Source organism: Blennius ocellaris (genome assembly GCF_963422515.1).
Source record: "Blennius ocellaris genome assembly, chromosome: 24".
Taxonomy (NCBI): domain Eukaryota; kingdom Metazoa; phylum Chordata; class Actinopteri; order Blenniiformes; family Blenniidae; genus Blennius; species Blennius ocellaris.
Window position 1 is genome coordinate 1,158,456 of NC_137673.1, and position 19,489 is coordinate 1,177,944.

Consider the following 19,489-nt stretch of genomic DNA (forward strand, 5'->3'; position numbering starts at 1 on the left):
GAGCGGCGGCGGAGGACTGAAACCCCCCCGGACGAAGTGACGGCAGGTGCCATCTTTAGGATTTAATATCCTCCTGCTCCGTGAACGTAATTAGAACGAGGGAAAGGTGGAAATCAGATGAAATCGTTGGCCGATCGGCCCAAACAGTCCCACAAAGCTGCAGCTCGCTGGAGGTGAACGTGGAGCTTTGACAGGCGAGGCCATGGCCGCCTCCAAATCCTGGTGATTTGATGGGGCTCGTCTGGATGAACGTCTTGGAGCCAACTGCTGCGCTGTTTGTAAATGGAAGCTGCTTCCACTGCAACACACACTCTGATGATTCAGATTGTAAATGAAGCTCATTCTGACAGCAGAACAAATGAAGGTTTGTTCAAGGATAAAGACTTTTTAAAGCAGGATCCGTCTTATTGGGTCTTGTTCTTTAAAACCAGGAGTTATAATGTAGACGTCAGGTATGAAAACAAGCAATCAAATGTTTTCCATGCGGATTAGACGGTTATTCTTGAGGGGGGGTTAGCTTTTAATATCCTGAGCAAGCGAAAGGGATTCTTTGGATCGTCTCTCTCCACACACGGTGGCCATACCATAGAGGTCAGCCTGAGGTCACAGCAGCATATCTGTGCCTGTGCAGGTTTGGCTGACGGGGGCGGGGGGGGGTGGCAGGGGGGCGGGGGGCAGCAGGGGGTGGCGGGGGTGGATGCAAAGTTCATGGACGAAAGTGAGATGGCCAATTTCACACCCAGCAGATGTCTGCACCAGTGACCCACGGCGACAGGTGGGGACGCTAATTGGCAGCGCGCCCCCTCACAGAGCAGGCTGACCCCATGGCGAGGCCAGGCCAGACCAGACCAGACCGGGCCGGGCCGGGGGGGAGGAAGAGCACCGTGGAGACGGAGGAATACGAACTCTTTCCACCATGTTTCATCTTCTTTTCTTATCATCCGGCGTCGCCTCTGTTTAGAAAACAAGCAGCAGGATGACGGTGAACGCTGGGATTCATATCTTCACCTGCATCAGATGGTTTTCGTGAGTCGGCTGCTTTATCGATCTCTTATCTTTGAGCAGAAGCCACTTGTTACTGGAGAGAAGCACATGCACTCGTTTAACTCTCCTCCTCTGCGCTGTCTTGTCTTCCGAGAATGTTTTTCATCATCTCCTCGTAGGATTGGAGTCTCAGAGGCCTCATCACCACAGCCAACAAACAACAACCCATCTAGGCGACGCAGCACTTCGTTCCCTTGTGATTCCGCGTGTAGAAAAATGAAATGACAGCAGAGAAATTTCAGGGTTTCTATTCCCGTTGTGTTTATTTGTGCACGTAAACGCCATGTTCTTATTGTCCTCTGTCTGTCTCACGACTGCAGGAATCTAAATAATTGAGACTTTCTATCTCGGGCGTGATCAAAGGTGGGAGATAAGATTCCTATCAGGAAGATCAGTGTGATTGTAAACGTCTGCCAAACTGCAGCAGGACCTCAACGTTTCTGTTTTTTGTCAGCAACCGTGGCTTTAATCTCCAAACTGGAGAGTAAGCAGCTCCACAACATTTCTGCCCCGATCTGCTGAGTGTGTTCGAAAGAGGCTTTGATGAATAGATCTGCTCTCTCCCTTCCATGTCATTATCCTCCTTTATCTGTTTTATGGATTTACACAACTCCTCAACACGCGCGGACACGTGGTCGATAGTGTCAGTGGGGAGGAAGATACTGTACGAGCTACACTTTTCTTTTTTTTCAAAAAATTCCTCAATATTGTTTGTGTAATTCCCCTCGTCACGGATTGGATTTGTGTTTGGGCAGTTTCTGGCTTTGATTGACTCGCATCGTGTCTGTTGACAAACGTATAATTAGTTTCTGCTGTTTCCCCTTGAGGGTGTGACACACTTTATTTTATTTGAATCAAACTGGGCCATCAACGATGTGTAACCTATTTGTAAAGAAGCGTGTTTTGTGTCTGGTTGGTTTTGCGGCCCAGCGTAGAACCGGGGCAGAGCGGCAGCGTCTTGCAGCTCGCTGGAAGCAGAACAAAGCCTCTCGTGTGTCGGTTGCGTCTCACCGACCGACAGACGGACAGGTGGCGTCCCTTCAGGTGGGACCTGTGCTGACGGCTGCGGACCGGCCGGCGTCGTGCCGGCGTCCCTCTCCGCGCCGCCATGAACGCCTGCTTGTGTGTGCAGATTACAGGAGCTCTGAAGGGTGGGTTTCATGTCTCAGCAGGTCACAGATGATCAGATTAACTCAAGCAGGGCTCCGGCCTCCAGCTGGATTAGCACCAGGACCGGGACTTTGCAGGTGCCACGCAACGCCGCCGCGATAAGATGACACATGGGCCGCTACCTCAGCCTTCGCCTGAATGCTGAGAGCCGTGATTTACTTCTAAATTGCCTTTACTGCTGCACAAATACATGAAAGCTCAGACGCTGTGATGGATGTTTTAGAAAGCGCAGTCTTAATGGAGCGGTGTTGGACTGAGCAGGGCATCAGAGCACATTTCTGACTGAGTGGAATACCTGATGTAGGTTCCCCAGTATACTGAGATATAATGTGACAGATATGATCTGGCAATTCATTCTTTATCTCGTAACGTGTGATAGTTTGTTTATTTCTCTTGTTAAAATTGATCTCTTGGTTATTTTCAGAGTGGTGCAGTGGTAAGAACTGTCTGCACAACCTGAATGCTTTGGTTTGAATCTTGCAGGCCATCTAAAGACAGGTTTGTTCATCTGGATGGATCATTTCTTACCATTTAAAGACTCGTATGTTTCACGTTTTCTCTCTGAACACTGAAGTCTTGATTCCACTGAGGTGTGAGCTTCTTGCTCGTTACTACATTTGTCATCCCACGTTGTAAGAACAAGGCTGTGGGCTTGTTCTCTGCCTCCCCGATGGGATGGCAGCGCTGCTCTGCACTACACACAAGCCTGTCTGAAGCGTCGTGTCGTCGTTGAAACATTTCCACTGGAATTTAAAGACACGGTTGTGATTTCCTCGAAGCGTCTGATCTGCAGTCTGAGACTTGTGAGTCGGTTGTGAGCAGCGCCGGCATGTGATCCGCAGCTGATAAACAACATTCTGCAACTATTTCCAGACTTTAGACACACCAAACCTACAAACTGGGCCGGTTGCATCAAGACAAGCAGGAGCATTCAGTGGTTTTGAGAAGCCGGTTCAGCTTTATTACGTGTCTCACATGGAGGTGGGGGTGTTTGCTTTTAAAGCCTGTGGGTGAAAGATCCACACTCTCCAGGCCTCCCAGGACAAACAGGCAAGAAATAAGACAACAGACTTTATCTGGCCTTGATCCTCCTCTCCCCCTCTCTGTGTGCATCCCTTCTTAGTCCTCCTCCTCCTCGGTAATCTCAGGCGTGTCAGCAGCACTACCACTCCTTCATCTGTGGGATTACAGCGAGCGAAACAAAGGCACTTAATTACTGCTGAGGCAACACTGTCTTATGTGTGTCTGCTGACTGTGGAGGCAAACCTGCTCCTAAAGCACCTGGGAGCTTCTTTTTTTTGTTTGTATACACCCACATTACTGTTATTTGGAGATTATCCGAGTAGCTCAGTCAAATCTACCTCATGGCAGTAATTAAAACGGCAAAGTTTACCGTTGTTGTACATCCACACGGCTGCTTCTTCGCCACTGTTCACCATTGATTCGTGTTCTCCATTACCGAGGTAAGCAAAAAGCCCCTGGCTGTCATTTCATAATGGATTTTCAAGTATCCCGAAGCATCCCTGCTTCAAACGGATCCATTAGTCCAAGCGGATCCATTAGGGCCCCAAAACAAAACTGGATCCTTGAGAGGGAGTGTGTGGATGAAGGGGGGTCCTGTCCGTGTGCATCCAGTTCTGGGATCAGCGGCTCGCTGCAAAGTGGCTTCCTGCCCCGCTGCGACACGCTGACCCATAACCAGCTGTTAGTGGAGGAAAACGTTTTCAGTAAACTGAGAATGAGGAGGAAAAGCTCCTCTTTAATTACTGTCCCGGGTCAAATGTGCACAAGGTGACAAAACGCACTTCATTATGTTTAGTCTTTTGTGTGAGCGCCGTTGTGACGGCCATTGCCAGTCAGAAATGCTCAGATAGTTATCGCCATGGATACAAGCGTGCGTCAACAACGCAGCTAGAGCACATCTCACAAGGCAAACGGCATTAATATGAATGTGGAGACGAAGCATCGGAGGAGAAAGAAGGAGACGTGCGGGGATAATGAGGGATAAGACGGCAGAGTGACGCCTTTCCAGCCCTCTTTTCTGTTCTGTTCTTTCCTCCGCCGGCCACTCGGGACACAACAGGTTCCTGAGCTGTGCTGTAAGGGGATTACACATCTCACAGCCTTCATGTCAGAAACATTCGTGTCATTTCCTCACAGCAGCTCTCCTCCTTCCACACTGAGGAGGACAATGGGACAAAGTGGTGGGGAGAGGACTCTGGTGAAGATGCTTCTGGTGCAGCAGACTGTGTGGGCTTCACACCCTGACCCTGTTCCTGCAGGTTTCTTTTTGCTGGGCTCAGCTCCGTGCTGCTCTGCACAGCCACACCACCTCCACCGTCCTGATGGAGCTGAACGCCCTGGCGGTTAGTGCTGACCCTCCAGAGTTTCTAAGCCCTTTCACCTGGATTTCAGGGTCTGCCAATACTGCCACTCACACTGCCATTGATCACGTCACTGAGCGGCAGAAGAACCCCAGGAGAGCCGCGGCATGTACAAAATAGCTTAATGGAGAAATGCATGCACACACTCGAGCCACTAATTCATCAATATGGTTTCTGGGTCGGAATTGTTGACATGGGAGAGAGCGTGTCCGTCCTGAGTCAGCACCACACCGCCAGTTCCCCTATAAAGGACACCAGGAACCACAGAGGTGTGATATAAATGTGCGCTTCAAGTCTCCTTTGTGAGGACGTCCACAGCTCCCATGTCGGCTGCAGCCTCCCGGCAGCCGCTCTGTGTCTTCGGCAGACCGGGGATAGAGCGCTCATTGAGGGAGAAATGCAAATGTTACAGTGGAGAGCGGCGGGGCCACAAGTGAAGCGCTATTCTGCGGAGGGGGAGGAAGACTGGCCCTCTGTGTCAGTGCCACCCACAGACACCCAGCAGTCATCACTCTGGCCATTCAGCCCGGCCGGTGGAGGAGGTGGGGGACGTGGGACGGGGGACGGGTCTAGGATGACAGATGAAGGTGAAGCTGAGGCAGGAGGACGCTCCGTCCGCCGCTCCAGCTCCTTCAGTGTCAGTGTCTCTCAGGTCACTAATAAGCTTTGCCTTTTTCATGTATGAGCTACAATATTTACCATACAAATAGTTATTTTTATAGATTTTTATCACATTATTGAGCCACGACTACAGAACTGAGTCCCACAGTATCTTGGGAGTTTCTGGAAGCACAAATTGTGATCGAGAAATGAGTTTTCTAATAGAGACAAATGTAGATTTCACCGCCACATCTCACACACCCCGACCCCGGATCTGTCCTGCTGCTGATCCCACCCTGAAGCTCTCTGGCGCCCCCCAGGGGAGGCGGTCACTGAGGCCCCCCCCCCCCCCCCCTCCAGAACACAACAGAGTTCATGTTGTCGTCAGGCTGGAGGGTCTTCTCTCCTCTCGACCCCCTGAAGGTACTTCTGGTTCCACTAGGACACGTCGAGGCCTTGAAACGAGTGAAAAGACCCTGAGTGAAATCACAACAGAGAAGTGCGTCACTGTTCGGTGTCCGTGGTCAGAGGGGTGTTTCTCTGCGTCGCTCGCTGCGCTTGCTGACGTTTCTTTCTTTCGGTGTGCGTTTCCATGTGGCCTCTCCGGAGGTTTGTCAGCTAAATGCTGAGCGCTCAGCGGATCGCTGCAGAGGAATGATTCTGGCTCTTTGTACGGCCGAGCGTCACGGCAGAGGTGGAGAGTAATGAGCTCTACGGACAAACACGTCTTTATCGAGATGTGTGTTGTGAAATGATGAACAACCCAAAGCAGCCAGGATGTTACTTGATGAGATAAATTGCAAAAAATATGCATAATTTATTATGATAATAACAGCTGATTAATGAGGTTTTTTTATTGTGAAAGTATTTGAAGTCAACAATAAACTGTTCACCATTTAATTCAGTCATGATTAGTTGCTTCAGAGCTGTTTGCTGGAATATTTAAGTAAATGTTTAACATAAATGGGTTGCAGATGGTAAAGTATCCACACCCACATTTAATATCAACACACACATTCCTTAATGAATTCCGGGGAAAAAAAACAAACGAATGAGCTCTAATTCCAAGTAGTAAAAACAGTCAAGGATGCAGTGAGTGTCATCCAGCAGCCTCCTCTCGCCTCCCCACAGATCAGGCCCAGTGTGGAAGCGCTTTATTGACAATACTACTGTATGAAAACTTGGCAAACACCCGGTGCTGGTCTGTTGGCGACGGCTGTGGGGATTCAGAGCGCCTTCCAGGAGCCATGTGCCATTTCAGCTGATGAATAGAGGCTCTGTCAGGTAACGGGAGCTGTTGATTTCTCTTCCATCTCCCTCTCATTGTCATGTGTTGTTTCACCGCGGCGCAAACAGATAATTATCCAATTGCAACGGAGCCCGTTATCATGGCGGTCATACGGCGATAAAAAAATTGCCATGCGAGCGACCCCGGTGGAAGGTGTAATTTCACCATGTAGCTATGGCGACACGCCGTGAGTCACGGAGGCGCTGCGGCGCTTCCAGAGAGCCTTTTCACAGACGGCTGCTGCAGAGCGACGGCCCAGATGAATGGCTCTCTGCTCGGCTCGGCTCTGAGTGGGTGGCTCTGACGGGAGGCGTAGTACATCTGCTTCATCTGTCCTGTGAGTGTGTGTGTGTGAGTGTGTGTGTGTTTGCCACCCCCTGAAAATGTCCCAGGTTTGAGAGCAGCTGACGGCACAGCCCCGACATGATGTATGGCCCCGTCATCGCCGTTTAAAGTCTCTTGCTTTATATGTGCTGCAGCGCCGCTCTCCCTACACGCCTTACCTCATCCTATGTGCCTGGAATCCCCAAGTGTGCCTGGAGCCTGAACCCTTCACTGATGATCATTATTATCCCACTTCAGATGCACTGTAATTGCTGCGTATCCCCGTCGCTACATGGCTCATGCAATTGGCCTTATCTCGTTTTATTAAAGCCGGAATCTCTCCGGCGATGAAGCAGATGTTGGGTTTCCACCCTGACTTGAAGCCCACTCCCTCATCAAACACGTGGACGTTTGTCTCGTCACAACACGGGTTGGAAGCGTCTGATATGAGAGTATCCATACTTCAGATTGCACTGTGTGGAGTTGGCTGCCCCCCCCACCCCCCCCATGGTTAAACACTGACTTAACTCATCTTCTCCTTTTTGTCAAGCATTATACACTAACAGCCCCATTTATGGGTCATTCAAGTGTCTTTATAGCCAATCCATACCCTCCCCGCTCTCCAGCCCGGAGAGTTTGAAGAGTTTAAGATTGTAAATGGCAGCGTGAGTGATAAAGCCAGAGCTGTAAAATAATGAATCATAAAAGGCTCCGTGCAGGATTATTGGACTCTGATCTGATGTCTCCAGTTTTATCTGCCATTCAAATCCGTGTTTCACCTGCCTGTACCTGCAGACAGCGCAACACGGACATCTCTTGCTATTTTAACCAAATCTAATGTGGAATCCAGAGAGAACATGTTAGAAATCCTGATCTCAACGGGACTTCCTGGGGAAATACAAACATCCAGCTCCGTGTGTGAATATTAGAAATAGCATTTCTTTTTATACATGAATTCACACTTCAAGGTAACTTTATCTACTACAAATAATAGATGTTTGTAAAATTGAGGCGATGCCTTGATGAGTGCCAGAGATTTAAAATAGAGCTTCCATTACTGTGGAGCCAGTTTTTTTATTGCTTCTTCCACCTTCAAACGAGACAAAAGCCAAAATGAATTCAAACTAATTTATGCAGAGACTTGAGCACAATGCGGCGGTAGATCATGAATACGTCGGTGAGAAAAGGCTCTCAGAGTTTGACAGGATGAAAGGAGGAGGAGGTTGGAGTCCAAGGCTGAGAGAGACGCAGCTTTAAGCCTGATCAATCCACTCCGCCGCCGTTTCCCTCCTCACTTTAACTCGGCAAAACGCAGACGCCAGAGAGCTGAAGGAGGGGTGACGGGGTGTGTGTTGGGGGGGGTATGGGGGGGCTCGGCGGTGTCGTCGGCTCCCCTGCAGGCTCAGTTTTGGGAAGTCGCCCAGAGCTCGGCTCTCGCTCCCTTTTTCACAGCCGCCCACACACACACTCTCTCCTGCACACTTACACCTGCCCACGCATTATCTCCCATACACACACACACACACACACACGCACACTTTTTTGCTGGCGGTTAATGCATGCAGTATCACCGAATCTTTTTTGGTTAAGGGCTTTGTGCTAACATCATTCCTCTGGTCTGGACAGGACCGAGGTGTGTGTGTGTGTGTGTGTGTGTGTGTGTGTGTGTGTGTGTGTGTGTGTGTGTGTGTGTGTGTGTGTGTGTGTGTGTGTGTGTGTGTGTGTGTGTGTGTGTGTGTGTGTGTGTGTGTGTGTGTGTGTGTGTGTGTGTGTGTGTGTGTGTGTGTGTGTGTGTGAGGCTTGTTATGATGGAGAGCGTTGCCATGCATGTGTGGGCAGGTGTGACTGGGCGCCTGTGAGCCCTGCGAGCAGACGGAGGGGCTCCAGGTTGTGGAGGTCGGCTGAATGTTCAGTGGAACTCCGTCACGCGTATCTTTTTATTGTCAGTAATGCGGGAACAACGATTGCAAATAGTCCGGTAGCGTTCACAAATGTAATATCCTTTGTCGCGGAAATATGTGTCCCTCAAATTCAATGAGGGATGATTGTAACATCGCTAACGGCGTGTTTGATGCTCTGCTTTAATATCTGTCAAGAAGACCCGCATCGCGAGGCTTTATTAGTTTCCCCTTCGATGAGACACGAGGAGGTTATTTACACTGCGAGCCGGGCTTATACCTTGAGCCGCGCTTGATTAAAAGCTCCTCTCTGTTTGCCGGCCCGGCTAATGTGGGGGGGGGTCGGCTCTCTGCGACGCTTCAGCTTCAGTGTCACATCCCTGTCAGGTGGCGAGTGACAGAAACAATCCATATCATACTTTTGATCATTTGCATCACATCCCACGGGAAGCGTTCCAGTTATGTGCCTTACTAAGAATAGTGGGAATCATGTGTTTTAAAGATGTTTTCCTCAGGCTCTGCTGGAGACTCCAGTCAGTTCTAACTGAATAACACTGAGTCCTGAACAGTCCTGCTTGACCTTGAGGATCCAAGGTCAAATCCAGGCTGCAGCATCTTGGTGTTGACTGAAGTTGCAGGTTGCACACGATCACCCCGTCAGCGTATTGAAGCATTTAATAATATATGCTTTGCTGCTCTTTAGGCCTGACAAATGACTGCGGCGCTCAGCTGGAGTCCCACGCTTGTCAAGTAGAGTCGAGCTCGTCACCCAGCAGGCTGTCAGGCCTCGTCTGGAGGGCCGCACTCACTTTCACTGTGGTGCTGGACTTGAAGGGGTGTTTGGGTAACGGCCCCCAGTCAGTACTCATCACTGGGCTGACGAGTCGTAGGAGGAAATGAGAGCGATGATATGGCTAATGAGGTCAGTGTGCCGCGGCTCATCCGGGGTTAAGGCTGTATAAATAGCTCTGCTTCCAGTTTGGCTTCACCTTCACATGTGGCCGTCGTGTCACGTCCTCTCTTCCCCCGACGTCTCCAGCTGTTCCACCTTCCTCCTTGACCTCCCTCTTCTCTTCCTGCCACCATATTGGATTATTGTGTTTGCCCTTAGCCTCTGGCTTGACAATGTAATTGCCTTCAGTCACCAGGGTGTGTGTCAGCCTGACCCTCCAGCCCTGTAGTTACCTTTCGAGAGGAATACCACACCTTGTGTCCATCAAGAAGCCGTGGAGATGCTTCTACATCCTCCCCACTGGACCACTGCAAACATTCCTCACGGTGTTCTGGTCTCTCACGCTCCCTCAGTAGGAATATGTGTGCTGCCTTCAAGAACATGATGTTTTGCAGCGTTAAAAATCAAATCCCACATGTCTGCCACATCTTCAGGAACCTGCTGGTCGTCAAAACAGAGCTGCTTCTCAGCTCCGTCTGCTCAGCTGAGCTCCCAGGATAATGACTGTGTGTGTGTGTGTGTGTGTGTGTGTGCGCGTGTGCGTGTGTGTTTCTCCCTGCTCAGGGCCGCTGCACACGAGAGAACTGCAAATACCTCCATCCACCTGCTCACCTGAAGACTCAGCTGGAGATCAACGGGAGAAACAACCTGATCCAGCAGAAGACGGCGGCGGCCATGTTGGCCCAGCAGATGCAGTTCATGATCCCCGGCACCACCATGCAGCCGGTGGTAAGTGCGCCGTCGCAAACTTCAGTTTCATGCAAGGTGTCAGTGTCGCAGTGCTTTTCCACTGCCTTCCGTAAACCTGCTCCTACGGTTATTGTTGTAATGCCCTTGCACTGCTGCACTGCTGCACTGCTGCACTGAGCCGCTGTGGGTTGTTGCAGTGTGCAGCTGCCAGGTGTAAGTGTGTGTAACTGCATCAGCGTAAGGCCTCGCTGAAAGAGAACATGCACGCTCAGCGAAATGGTGCGGGGATACATGGAGGTTGATGAGAATTCCTCTCTCTTTGCAGTTCTTCTCCTCAACCCCCCCCCCCGGTGCCTCTCCCTCCCCCTGCTCATGTCTTTATGAACTGGTTGGTGAACTTGTCGTGTCTCTCGTCTCCGCCTGCAGCAGACGTTTCCGGTCAGCCAGGGCCTGGGTTCCAGCGGTCTGAGCTACGCCCCCTACCTGACCCCCATGTCCCACAGCATGGGCCTGGTGCCCACAGACATCCTGCCCAGCACGCCCGTCATTGTCCCCGGCAGCCCGCCCATCTCCATGACCACCGGCTCCTCCCCCGGCCAGAAGCTCCTGCGCACCGACAAGCTGGAGGTGATCCGCCTGTCCTGCTTTCAATCAGTGTGTCCGGGCAGAGAACGATCCAAGTAGTACAACACGCTTTGGACAAACCCAAATGAGAAGTTTAATGCGATAGAAACACCCCGAAACGGTGCTGAAATGATTAAATGTGGAACCGGCGGCTGCTATCTGCACAGAAACACAAGCATATCACGTCTGTCTCCACGTGGACGTCTCTGTGCGGCTCGGTACCTGATAGCTCTTTACGTCAGCCGTATCCCGGAGCAGGAGACGGCGCTGTTATCACTTAGCAGAAATAATTACAGCTTGTGTCGGGGAAAAATGAGATGTGTGATTACAGTGATTTAGATTGGAGTTTGCTCAACACTAACTGGTGCTTGCGAGACAGACACAGTTCGACTGGGACGGTTTCAGCAACTTCAGCCGTCTCCATCTGCCCCCTGGCACTCAGCCTCAGTGAGAGGAGCTCTGCCATTGTGGAAGAGGGCACGAGGAGGAGGGTTTTTCCCCCCCACTACATTTATAAAGATAAACAATAATCTCCCTAAAACCTGGAGGTGATGCGTAGGTGTGTGCCTGTATGTGTTTTTCTGCTAGAGTGCTATCACTTAGCAACTGAATGAAGCTGCCTCTAATGAAACAGTTTCCCTCTGAGACACTCGCTCACTCCCACACATCATGTGTGTGCACACGTGTACACACTCCACGTCCCTGTGTGTGTGTGTGTGTGTGTGTGTGTGTGCGCGTGCGTGTGCGTGTAGCCCAGGCTTCTGACCGCAGTCGTCCCGCTTTGGCTCACACTGCAGCTTCTCTTACATTTTGTCGAGTCCAAAACTAATTTATCGTCTGTGGGAAAAAAGAACAACAACAAAAAAAATAAATTGCTGGGATTTGTTGTGCTCAGGAACATTTGGAACATTTCACAGATGTCTGCTTCCTGGGGAGTAAAATGCATTTTGTGCCAACTCCTAGAACCATGTCGCTTGTTGGGTTTTCCCCCTAAATACATGGATTGTTTTTAGACAAACAAACTGATTTATGTCATTCTTTTAGTTTTTTACTCACAGTTCAACTCTGACAGAAAAACATTATTCAAACAAATCTGCACCCTTTTCAAAGAGAAATAAACAAAAAACATTGTTCTTCCATTAAATCAGCAGCTGCTCCGACATAACAAGGATTTCTGAAATAAACAAAACATGGCCTGTTCATTTATCCAAAAACAATCATTCAGCAAAATGTCAACAACTTTAAAAAAAGCAGAATAATAACTTTTAAGATTTTAACAACATCCTGAGTGGCTTCACAATGATAAAGGCTCAAATTCATTGTGTGAATTCTGCTTCTGATGATTCTGCCTGTTGTTGTTTACTGATTGAAAGCACTCTCTCTTTGCCCCCCCCCCCCCATGCATTCATCCCTGTCTGTCAACATTTGTCCGCCCACCTCTCCGCAGGTCTGCCGCGAGTTCCAGCGGGGAAACTGCGCTCGCGGCGAGACGGACTGCCGCTTCGCGCACCCCAGCGACAGCCCCATGATCGACACCAGCGACAACACCGTCACCGTCTGCATGGACTACATCAAGAGCCGCTGCTCTCGCGAGAAGTGCAAGTACTTTCACCCCCCGACCCACCTCCAGGCCAAGATCAAGGCCGCCCAGCATCAGGCCAACCAGACGGCCGTGGCCGCGCAAGCCGCCGCCACGGCTGCAGCCATGGTGAGAGAGCCCACCTCCTGAACCGTAGAGCAGGGGAGAGCAGGGGAGAGCAGGGGGAGAGCAGGGGAGAGCAGGGAACACATTATGCTTCTAATAGAAACAGCTTGTGGGACAATAAGCTTATTTTAAAGCACTTTGCAGTAAAAGCATGAGGTTTTGTTTTAATACCCGTGTTTCAAATGAATACATAATTACTGGAGGATGCAAAAGTGAGTGAGTCGGACTTATAGGGACGTGTATGTTCACAATATTATAACTATGAAGGTCAAGCTATTCTCAGAGGCGATCAGGAGACACGACTAGTGAAACTCTCCACACACACTGAGAAAACCCTGTTTGGACACAGGTTGTTTTAGCGGAACATCAAAATGTGGAGCGCTGCTTTATTACTGCACTAAACACCCCCACCTGGGCCGGCTGCTCCTTCCACTGGACTCCAGTGTGCAATTCTCCCACAACAAGAGGCCGTTGTATACAATAAACAGGGCTTAGCCAGACCTGAACACATCAATGTACCGCCGCAAGAACAATCTGTTATTATCTCACCGCAGTCCTCTTTTATTTTCCGATGCCCTTGGTTCGTACGGAGACAATGCGCCAGCTCACCGCCCCCCCCTCCTCTCCATCCCACCCCACTGCTCTCAATGATAAGTGCGGCCCTCTGCAGATCAGTGCAAATTGAATCTGGGATGGATGAGGGGAGGAGGAGGAGGGGGAGGAGGAGGGGGGGTGTATGTGCCCTCCTCTGCTTTTAGTCCAGAAAGATCCACCACAGGCAGAGAGGCAGACAGGTAGACTGAGTTTGGCTTCATGTTCTGGCTGTTCCTCCAACCTCCCTCCGGGTCTGAGTGGCTTCCTCTCCATGCTCCTTCTGGCTGCTGCACTCACACACCTCGCACTGCGCCAGTGCTCGCTGACCCCCCCCCCCCTCTCATGGCATGGGCATGCTTTACGCGTTGCACACACCTCCTCCATCGCTCTGCTTGCTCTCGCTCTCCTTCCTCCATGATAAAGACGACGTGTGTGCAGGTCTGGTCTGGATGCTGCTGCATGAAACAAGGAAACTCGACGCCGCTCAATGGAAACATGCATAAATATTATTCTGGTCGCTCACACGCCTCCTGTGTTCCCCACATGACCCGGTTTGTCAACTTTATGACCCGAGTGTCAAATTACCCGGCGTGGGGACGATGTGTGCCGGGGGAGAGGAGGGTTAAGCTCAGGACCACGACTTGTTTAGTCAGCACCTGGAATCCAATTTTCTGTTTTATTGAAGCAGAGACCCATAAAAGCTGTATTGCTGCGCTGCTTCAGATATCATTATCCATGAATCAGCCCTTCAAATCAAATAGGGCAAAGTGTACTGGAGATGAGGTTTCACATTAAGTGAGACACTTCCAGTCAGAAGATCTTGTTACTGAGGTTCTGTTGTGTTACTGTGCCACGCCGTGTGTTGCTCGCCACGCCGTGATCGTCCTCCATCGCCGGTTGAATGCAGCCGTCGTGTGCTTGTCATGTCACCGCGGCCGTCCATCCTCCATGTGAGCTGAGTGACGGCGCTCCGGTCTGTCGCTGCCGCACTTCAACACGCCCAATTAGATCCACATACGTTAAAGCAAGAGGCTTGTGCATGGAGCCTGTCGGCGCCGCTCATCACCTCCACCTCATCTTTTTCTTCAACATACAGACACGAAACCCCAAATACCTTGTGAGGGCAGCTAGAGCAATAAACAGAGCTCCACATTCTCCTGTTAAACTACAACAGTGTCGCTGACTGAAGGTAGACGTTCCTCCCGGTACGTCCCTTCGTTTACAGCAGTCCCAGACAGGAAGTCGCCAAACTAAAACGCCTTCCAGAGTCTCGTGTTTCACCACTGGACAGAAGTCAGAGCAGAGAGCAGTGGACAGGTTGGACTGTTGAGGCAGAGCGGCAGAGGCCAGGAGGAGCTGTGCTGTTTGTTTTCATGACGTCAGCGGCGCCGCCGCGCTGCGGCCATGTTGTTTCTGTTTTGAGGCGAGTGTCAGACCCCCAGTAGCAGCGCACACCCTCCAGTGACTGTTGTTGCTTTGAAAACTGTCTCACCTAAATGAATCAGTTGTGTTTATCCTGCTACTTATTTATTATTTATATATATATTTATTTATTTATTAGCATTAAGAATGTTAGCTTACATGAATACGAAATGCTCTCCCAGTAGTTTGATAGTACATCTTAGATTCTTGCTTTTTTAACCAAAGTTTACTGTAGATGCTTTATTTAATTTTTTTTTTTTTTTTTTTTTTTGCTTTTGTACTAATTCAAATAGTAGCAATGTTTCTTTAAAAGTAAACAAAACAGACTTTTGTTTATGTGCATGCCTATTGTTTTGTATGTGGTATACCTGCATTCAGATTATTTTTTGTTTTTGTTTTTTTCCTTCTCACCTATCCACAATGCAATGCTGTCCCCCATGACGCACCTCTGCTTGCTGTTACCTGTATGTTAATACGCTTGAATCCCATTGGCCCACTGCCATCATGTGCTCGCTGCCTGCTAATTAAAGACTCAGTCGACTGCCAAAGCAATGAAGCGACCCCTCGAGGCAACTGTAGACCTGGTACTTTGACCTTTCACCTTTTGCTTTGCATGTAGCTTCTTTAATTGTACTGTAGCCACTCACAAATTTTAATTTGGCTCTTTTGTTTTTTGTGAAAAACGTTAAAAGTAGAGCTAGCTACCATTTATGATCACCTGTGGCAATTCTAGTGTGTTGAGTACATTGATAGCGTAACTTCTGCTCCGTAATGCTAAAAGTAAACTGCACTCTACTTTCTCTTTAATGTGTTTGTTTATGATTGCCTTGCTACGGTGTAGTTTCTCATTGTCCTTGTGATAGTTACAGCAACTTTCCATGTTTGCCTTGTTGTGCTGTGCGTAGACAAATAACAGACTTAGCCGTGATTAGCTTCGACTTGTGGAGGCACACACTTCAAATCCTCTGTGCTTCTGTCGTGTGCGTGTGCGTGTGTGTGTGTGTGTGTGTGTGCGTGTGTGTGTGTGTGTGTGTGTGTGTGTGTTGGGTGGCCAGGCGTTCCCCCACGGCGTCCTGCAGCCGCTACCAAAGAGACAAGCACTCGAGAAGAGCAACGGAGCCAGCTCCCTGTTCAACCCCAGTGTTTTGCACTACCAGCAGGCACTGGCCAACGCACAGCTCCAGCAGCCCGCTTTCTTTCCCACAGGTAGGAGCCACACACACACACACACACACACACTGAAGTGCACGGCTATCCTCCTGGTCATAGCAAACACATTTTTCGATCGCGTCTTGTTTTAATCACTCGCCGTGCCGTCGCTCAACTTTGATCCGCTCCGGATACAAACATGTAATTGCCGGCAGGTGGAAGGGCAGCGCCGGCTTTGATGGCGGAAATAAAAGATATGCGGTGTCACCGCCTCACTGTGGGACACCTGCCAGGCTCACGGCCCGCCACACTAAACCAGCCACACATTGTCCCAACCTGCAGGGAGACATTCGCTTTGTTTACCTCCAGCATTAAGTGAGGCAACGATATCGTTATGCAAAGCATCAAAAACAAATTGGAGATGACGTGGGAGGAAGCACAAACTCATTAAATTCCACCGTTCCTCCATCTGCTATTGAGCAATAATATACTTTACTTCCATGTTGTTCCAGAGGAGAACGTCTTCCTCGACATATTTACATGTTGATTGAGACAAAGTCCAGCAGACACACAACAGCAAAGTTCTGTATTTCAACAAAGGATGTTTATATTAGGTTACATTAAATAAGCCTGTTGTATTTGGATTTGAATGCAGGATATGTGTGTGTTATGATATGTGCTGTCATATGTCTGCTCCTCGGGGCCCCGGGGCCCCCGGCTAAACCAGCTAACTGCTGCTAATTCTGTAGCCTGAGGCCAAAACCCAGGAGTCGGCAGGATTATCTGAGTATCTGAGTATCTCTCACTCCTCAAACGACCTGCTCTCTTGGTTCCCCTCGGTGTGAGATGCCTAACATCCCCGCCTCCCAGCTGTTCCCACACTGAAAAGCCTGTCTTTGATCCAGATGTGGACGTCAGCTTTGTGCTCACCGTTGTCCTGACACTGCATGAACCCCTGCATTACTCTGCCTCTACCATTAAAAATGTAATATGTCTGTGTGCCATTTAAAGTGCAGGATGAGACAAATGTTTAGCCTTGCAGTACAAGAGTGCACCACTAGGTGGTGCGTTGAGTCCCTGGAAGACCAGTTAGTATCAGAAACAATGTTTTATTCTTCCTGAAAACACAATCTGGACCAGTCCTGCAGCTCGGCACGTCAAAGCTGCCGTAGATTAACCGTGTTCTTCTCGCTGAGCCACGATTTAATGTCGCCGCCGCCTCTGAGTGACTCCGTAACCGTAGAAACTCAAAGCTCGGAGCTTTATTTTGTGTTGCCCTGTCTAACCTTGTTGTTCTCCTCCCTCTCAATTAACCCATTTCTTCTCTCCTCTCTCTCCCTCCTCTCTCTCTCCCTCTCTCCCTCTCTCTCTCTCTCTCTGCATGAATACAACAGGGTCAGTCTTGTGCATGACTCCTGCTAGCAGTCTTGGTAGGTCCTGACCCACTCATTGCTCTCTCTCTCTCTCTCTCTCTCTCTCTCTCTCTCTCTCTCTCTCTCTCTCTCTCCCTCTATGTCTCTCTCTCTCTCTCTCTGTCCCTCTCTCACACACTCACACTGTGATCCGGGGGTGGTCTTAGTGATTTGGTGTGGAAGGAGTGGGCGGCACTTGCAGGTGAAACAAAATGTGGCGCCCTCCCTCGCTCGCTGGCTCGCTCGCCCCCCGACACCCGTCGTGTTGGTTTTTGTGTCACCTGGAAGCGCTTGGCCGCTCGTTTCCCCGCCGGCCGCCCTCCTGCTGATGTTTACGATGGAAGTGTTTGTGACGTGCTGCAGACTGACCGCAGGACAGCCTCCGTCTGTCCATCAGGAAATTTAAATCAGTTTCCCGGAGAAGTTCAGCCGATCTGGAAGCGTCTTTTATTCCAAATTAAAAAAAAGAGAAAATTGAAAGTCTCAGTGGCCTAATGGGCGAGGATTTGAATGTGATATTTGAGAAAACGTGTGTTTGGCGTGTCAAACACTGACATGATGCTCAACTTCTCTGGGAAAAGCAGCAAACTGATTTTCCATATAAATTTCCTTACTTGTGATTGTAATCAGCTTCTCTCCTCTTGTTTTTGTTTTTTTTTCTCCCACGCTCTTCTTTTTCTTTCCTCCTTCCTCTCCTCCCGTCCTCCCTGCTTTGCCTTGTGAATGGTTGCATGCCATCTGCCGGTGTGACCCTAACGATGGCTCTCTGTGACATCAACAACAACAATGCACACACCAACACCACATCTGTTGCCACGGTTACCACCTACCTGTCCATCGCTACCACCTCCTCCTCTCCTCCTCTCCTCCTCCCTCCCAAAGTCCCAATGATGTACAGTGCTACGCCTGCTACTGTCTCTGCAGCAACAACTCCTGCCACAAGTGTCCCCTACGCAGCAACAGCACCAGCCAATCAGGTTTGCTCCTTTTAAAGCTTTCTTTCATCCGTCCCCGGAGCTCTGAAGAAGTGCCGCCGTCTGTCAGCGGCGCTGCAGCGACCTGCAGCCCCGCCCACGCCCCGGCCCCTCCCCTCCAAACTCAACCAAAAAAAAAAAAAAAACCCCAGCATGCACTTCTCCAGAGCTCCACATTTGCAAGTCGTAGTCGTGTTGTGTTGCACTACTTCCTCGGTTTTGTTTCGCATGTTCTGGTTTTTAAGTTTTATTTTTCCACTTCTCTTGTCGTCAAGTGAGACGCTCCATCTGCAGCGGGGGGGGGGGGGGGGGGGGGGGGGGGCATTGTCTGCTCTGCTTGTGTGCTCTGCAAACACACACACACACACACACACACACACACACAGTTCATAGAGGTCACAGTAGAAATCCAGATATTTGTGCCGACTCGACCTCGGGCTCGTCTCCTGGTCACATGCAAATCATCCACGTTTCTGGGACCCGCCCGTGACGGTGACGTGTTTCCAGGACGCCGCGCGTCGTCGCCCCCCATTGGCCGGCGCCGTGCACTTCCCCTGACTCGCCGCCTCGTCCTGTAATTGGCATGCGGCAGCGGTCGCAGCAGGAAGCAGAGCTGCTCTTTAAAGATGCATGTGGGACGAGGAGCCCGAGAAACACTGACGTCAGCCTCGGCTGTCTGTCGCCGTCTGTCCTCCTCCTCCTCCTCCTCCTCCTCCTCCTCCAGGTCTCATCAGCTGTGCTGCAAACGGCGCACGCCTTGTTTTCCAGCCTCGTCACTCTCTATTGTTGCTGCAGACGCCCTGAACAGTCCACAGTTGGTACTTTCCATCAGGCGGCGGCGTCTCAACCTCGCCTCTGAGACGACCTGCGTCTTTAACGGCAGACGTGACGCGAGGTTCACCGTCTGGTCAGCTCACGACCCCCTGAACCGTCAGCCTGACACCACGGGCAGCGGCCAATCACGTCGGCCCGTGTGGCCGCCGCACAGGTCTGTGGTAACGTCACCATGCGGGGTGACGTTTGTGGAGCTGCAGCGCCCTCTGCTGGCCCGTCACGTGGAGTTACACCTAGTTCACTGCCTCGGGAAACTAACTCATCCCTCCATCCTCCACTTCCCCACAACGCCACAGACACACAGTGCTGGAATCAACAAATTAATACCACATATAATACTGTGCCCTGAGATTATAGTGCTTGTTTACCACCATCATCATCATCATCTTCCTCCTCCAGGCTCGTATCACTGCACCAGATCTACA

The 19,489-nt window shown here is 50.3% G+C and overlaps 1 protein-coding gene across 9 annotated transcripts in view; it reads left to right on the forward strand.

The window, feature by feature from the left end:
• Positions 1–19,489, forward strand: part of mbnl2 (muscleblind-like splicing regulator 2) — a 37,920-nt gene that overhangs the window by 15,868 nt on the left and 2,563 nt on the right. For 3 of the 9 annotated variants that reach the window (XM_080519869.1, XM_080519868.1, XM_080519870.1), the window contains exons 3-7: positions 10,225–10,389; positions 10,777–10,977; positions 12,422–12,682; positions 15,751–15,901; positions 17,239–17,274. In XM_080519869.1, the coding sequence (XP_080375995.1) occupies positions 10,225–10,389; positions 10,777–10,977; positions 12,422–12,682; positions 15,751–15,901; positions 17,239–17,274 (814 nt within the window). Of the gene's footprint in view, positions 1–891; positions 1,027–10,224; positions 10,390–10,776; positions 10,978–12,421; positions 12,683–15,750; positions 15,902–17,238; positions 17,275–18,138; positions 18,234–19,489 lie in introns of those variants that run through there. The other 6 variants (XM_080519874.1, XM_080519871.1, XM_080519876.1 and 3 more) reach the window with 6 other exon arrangements.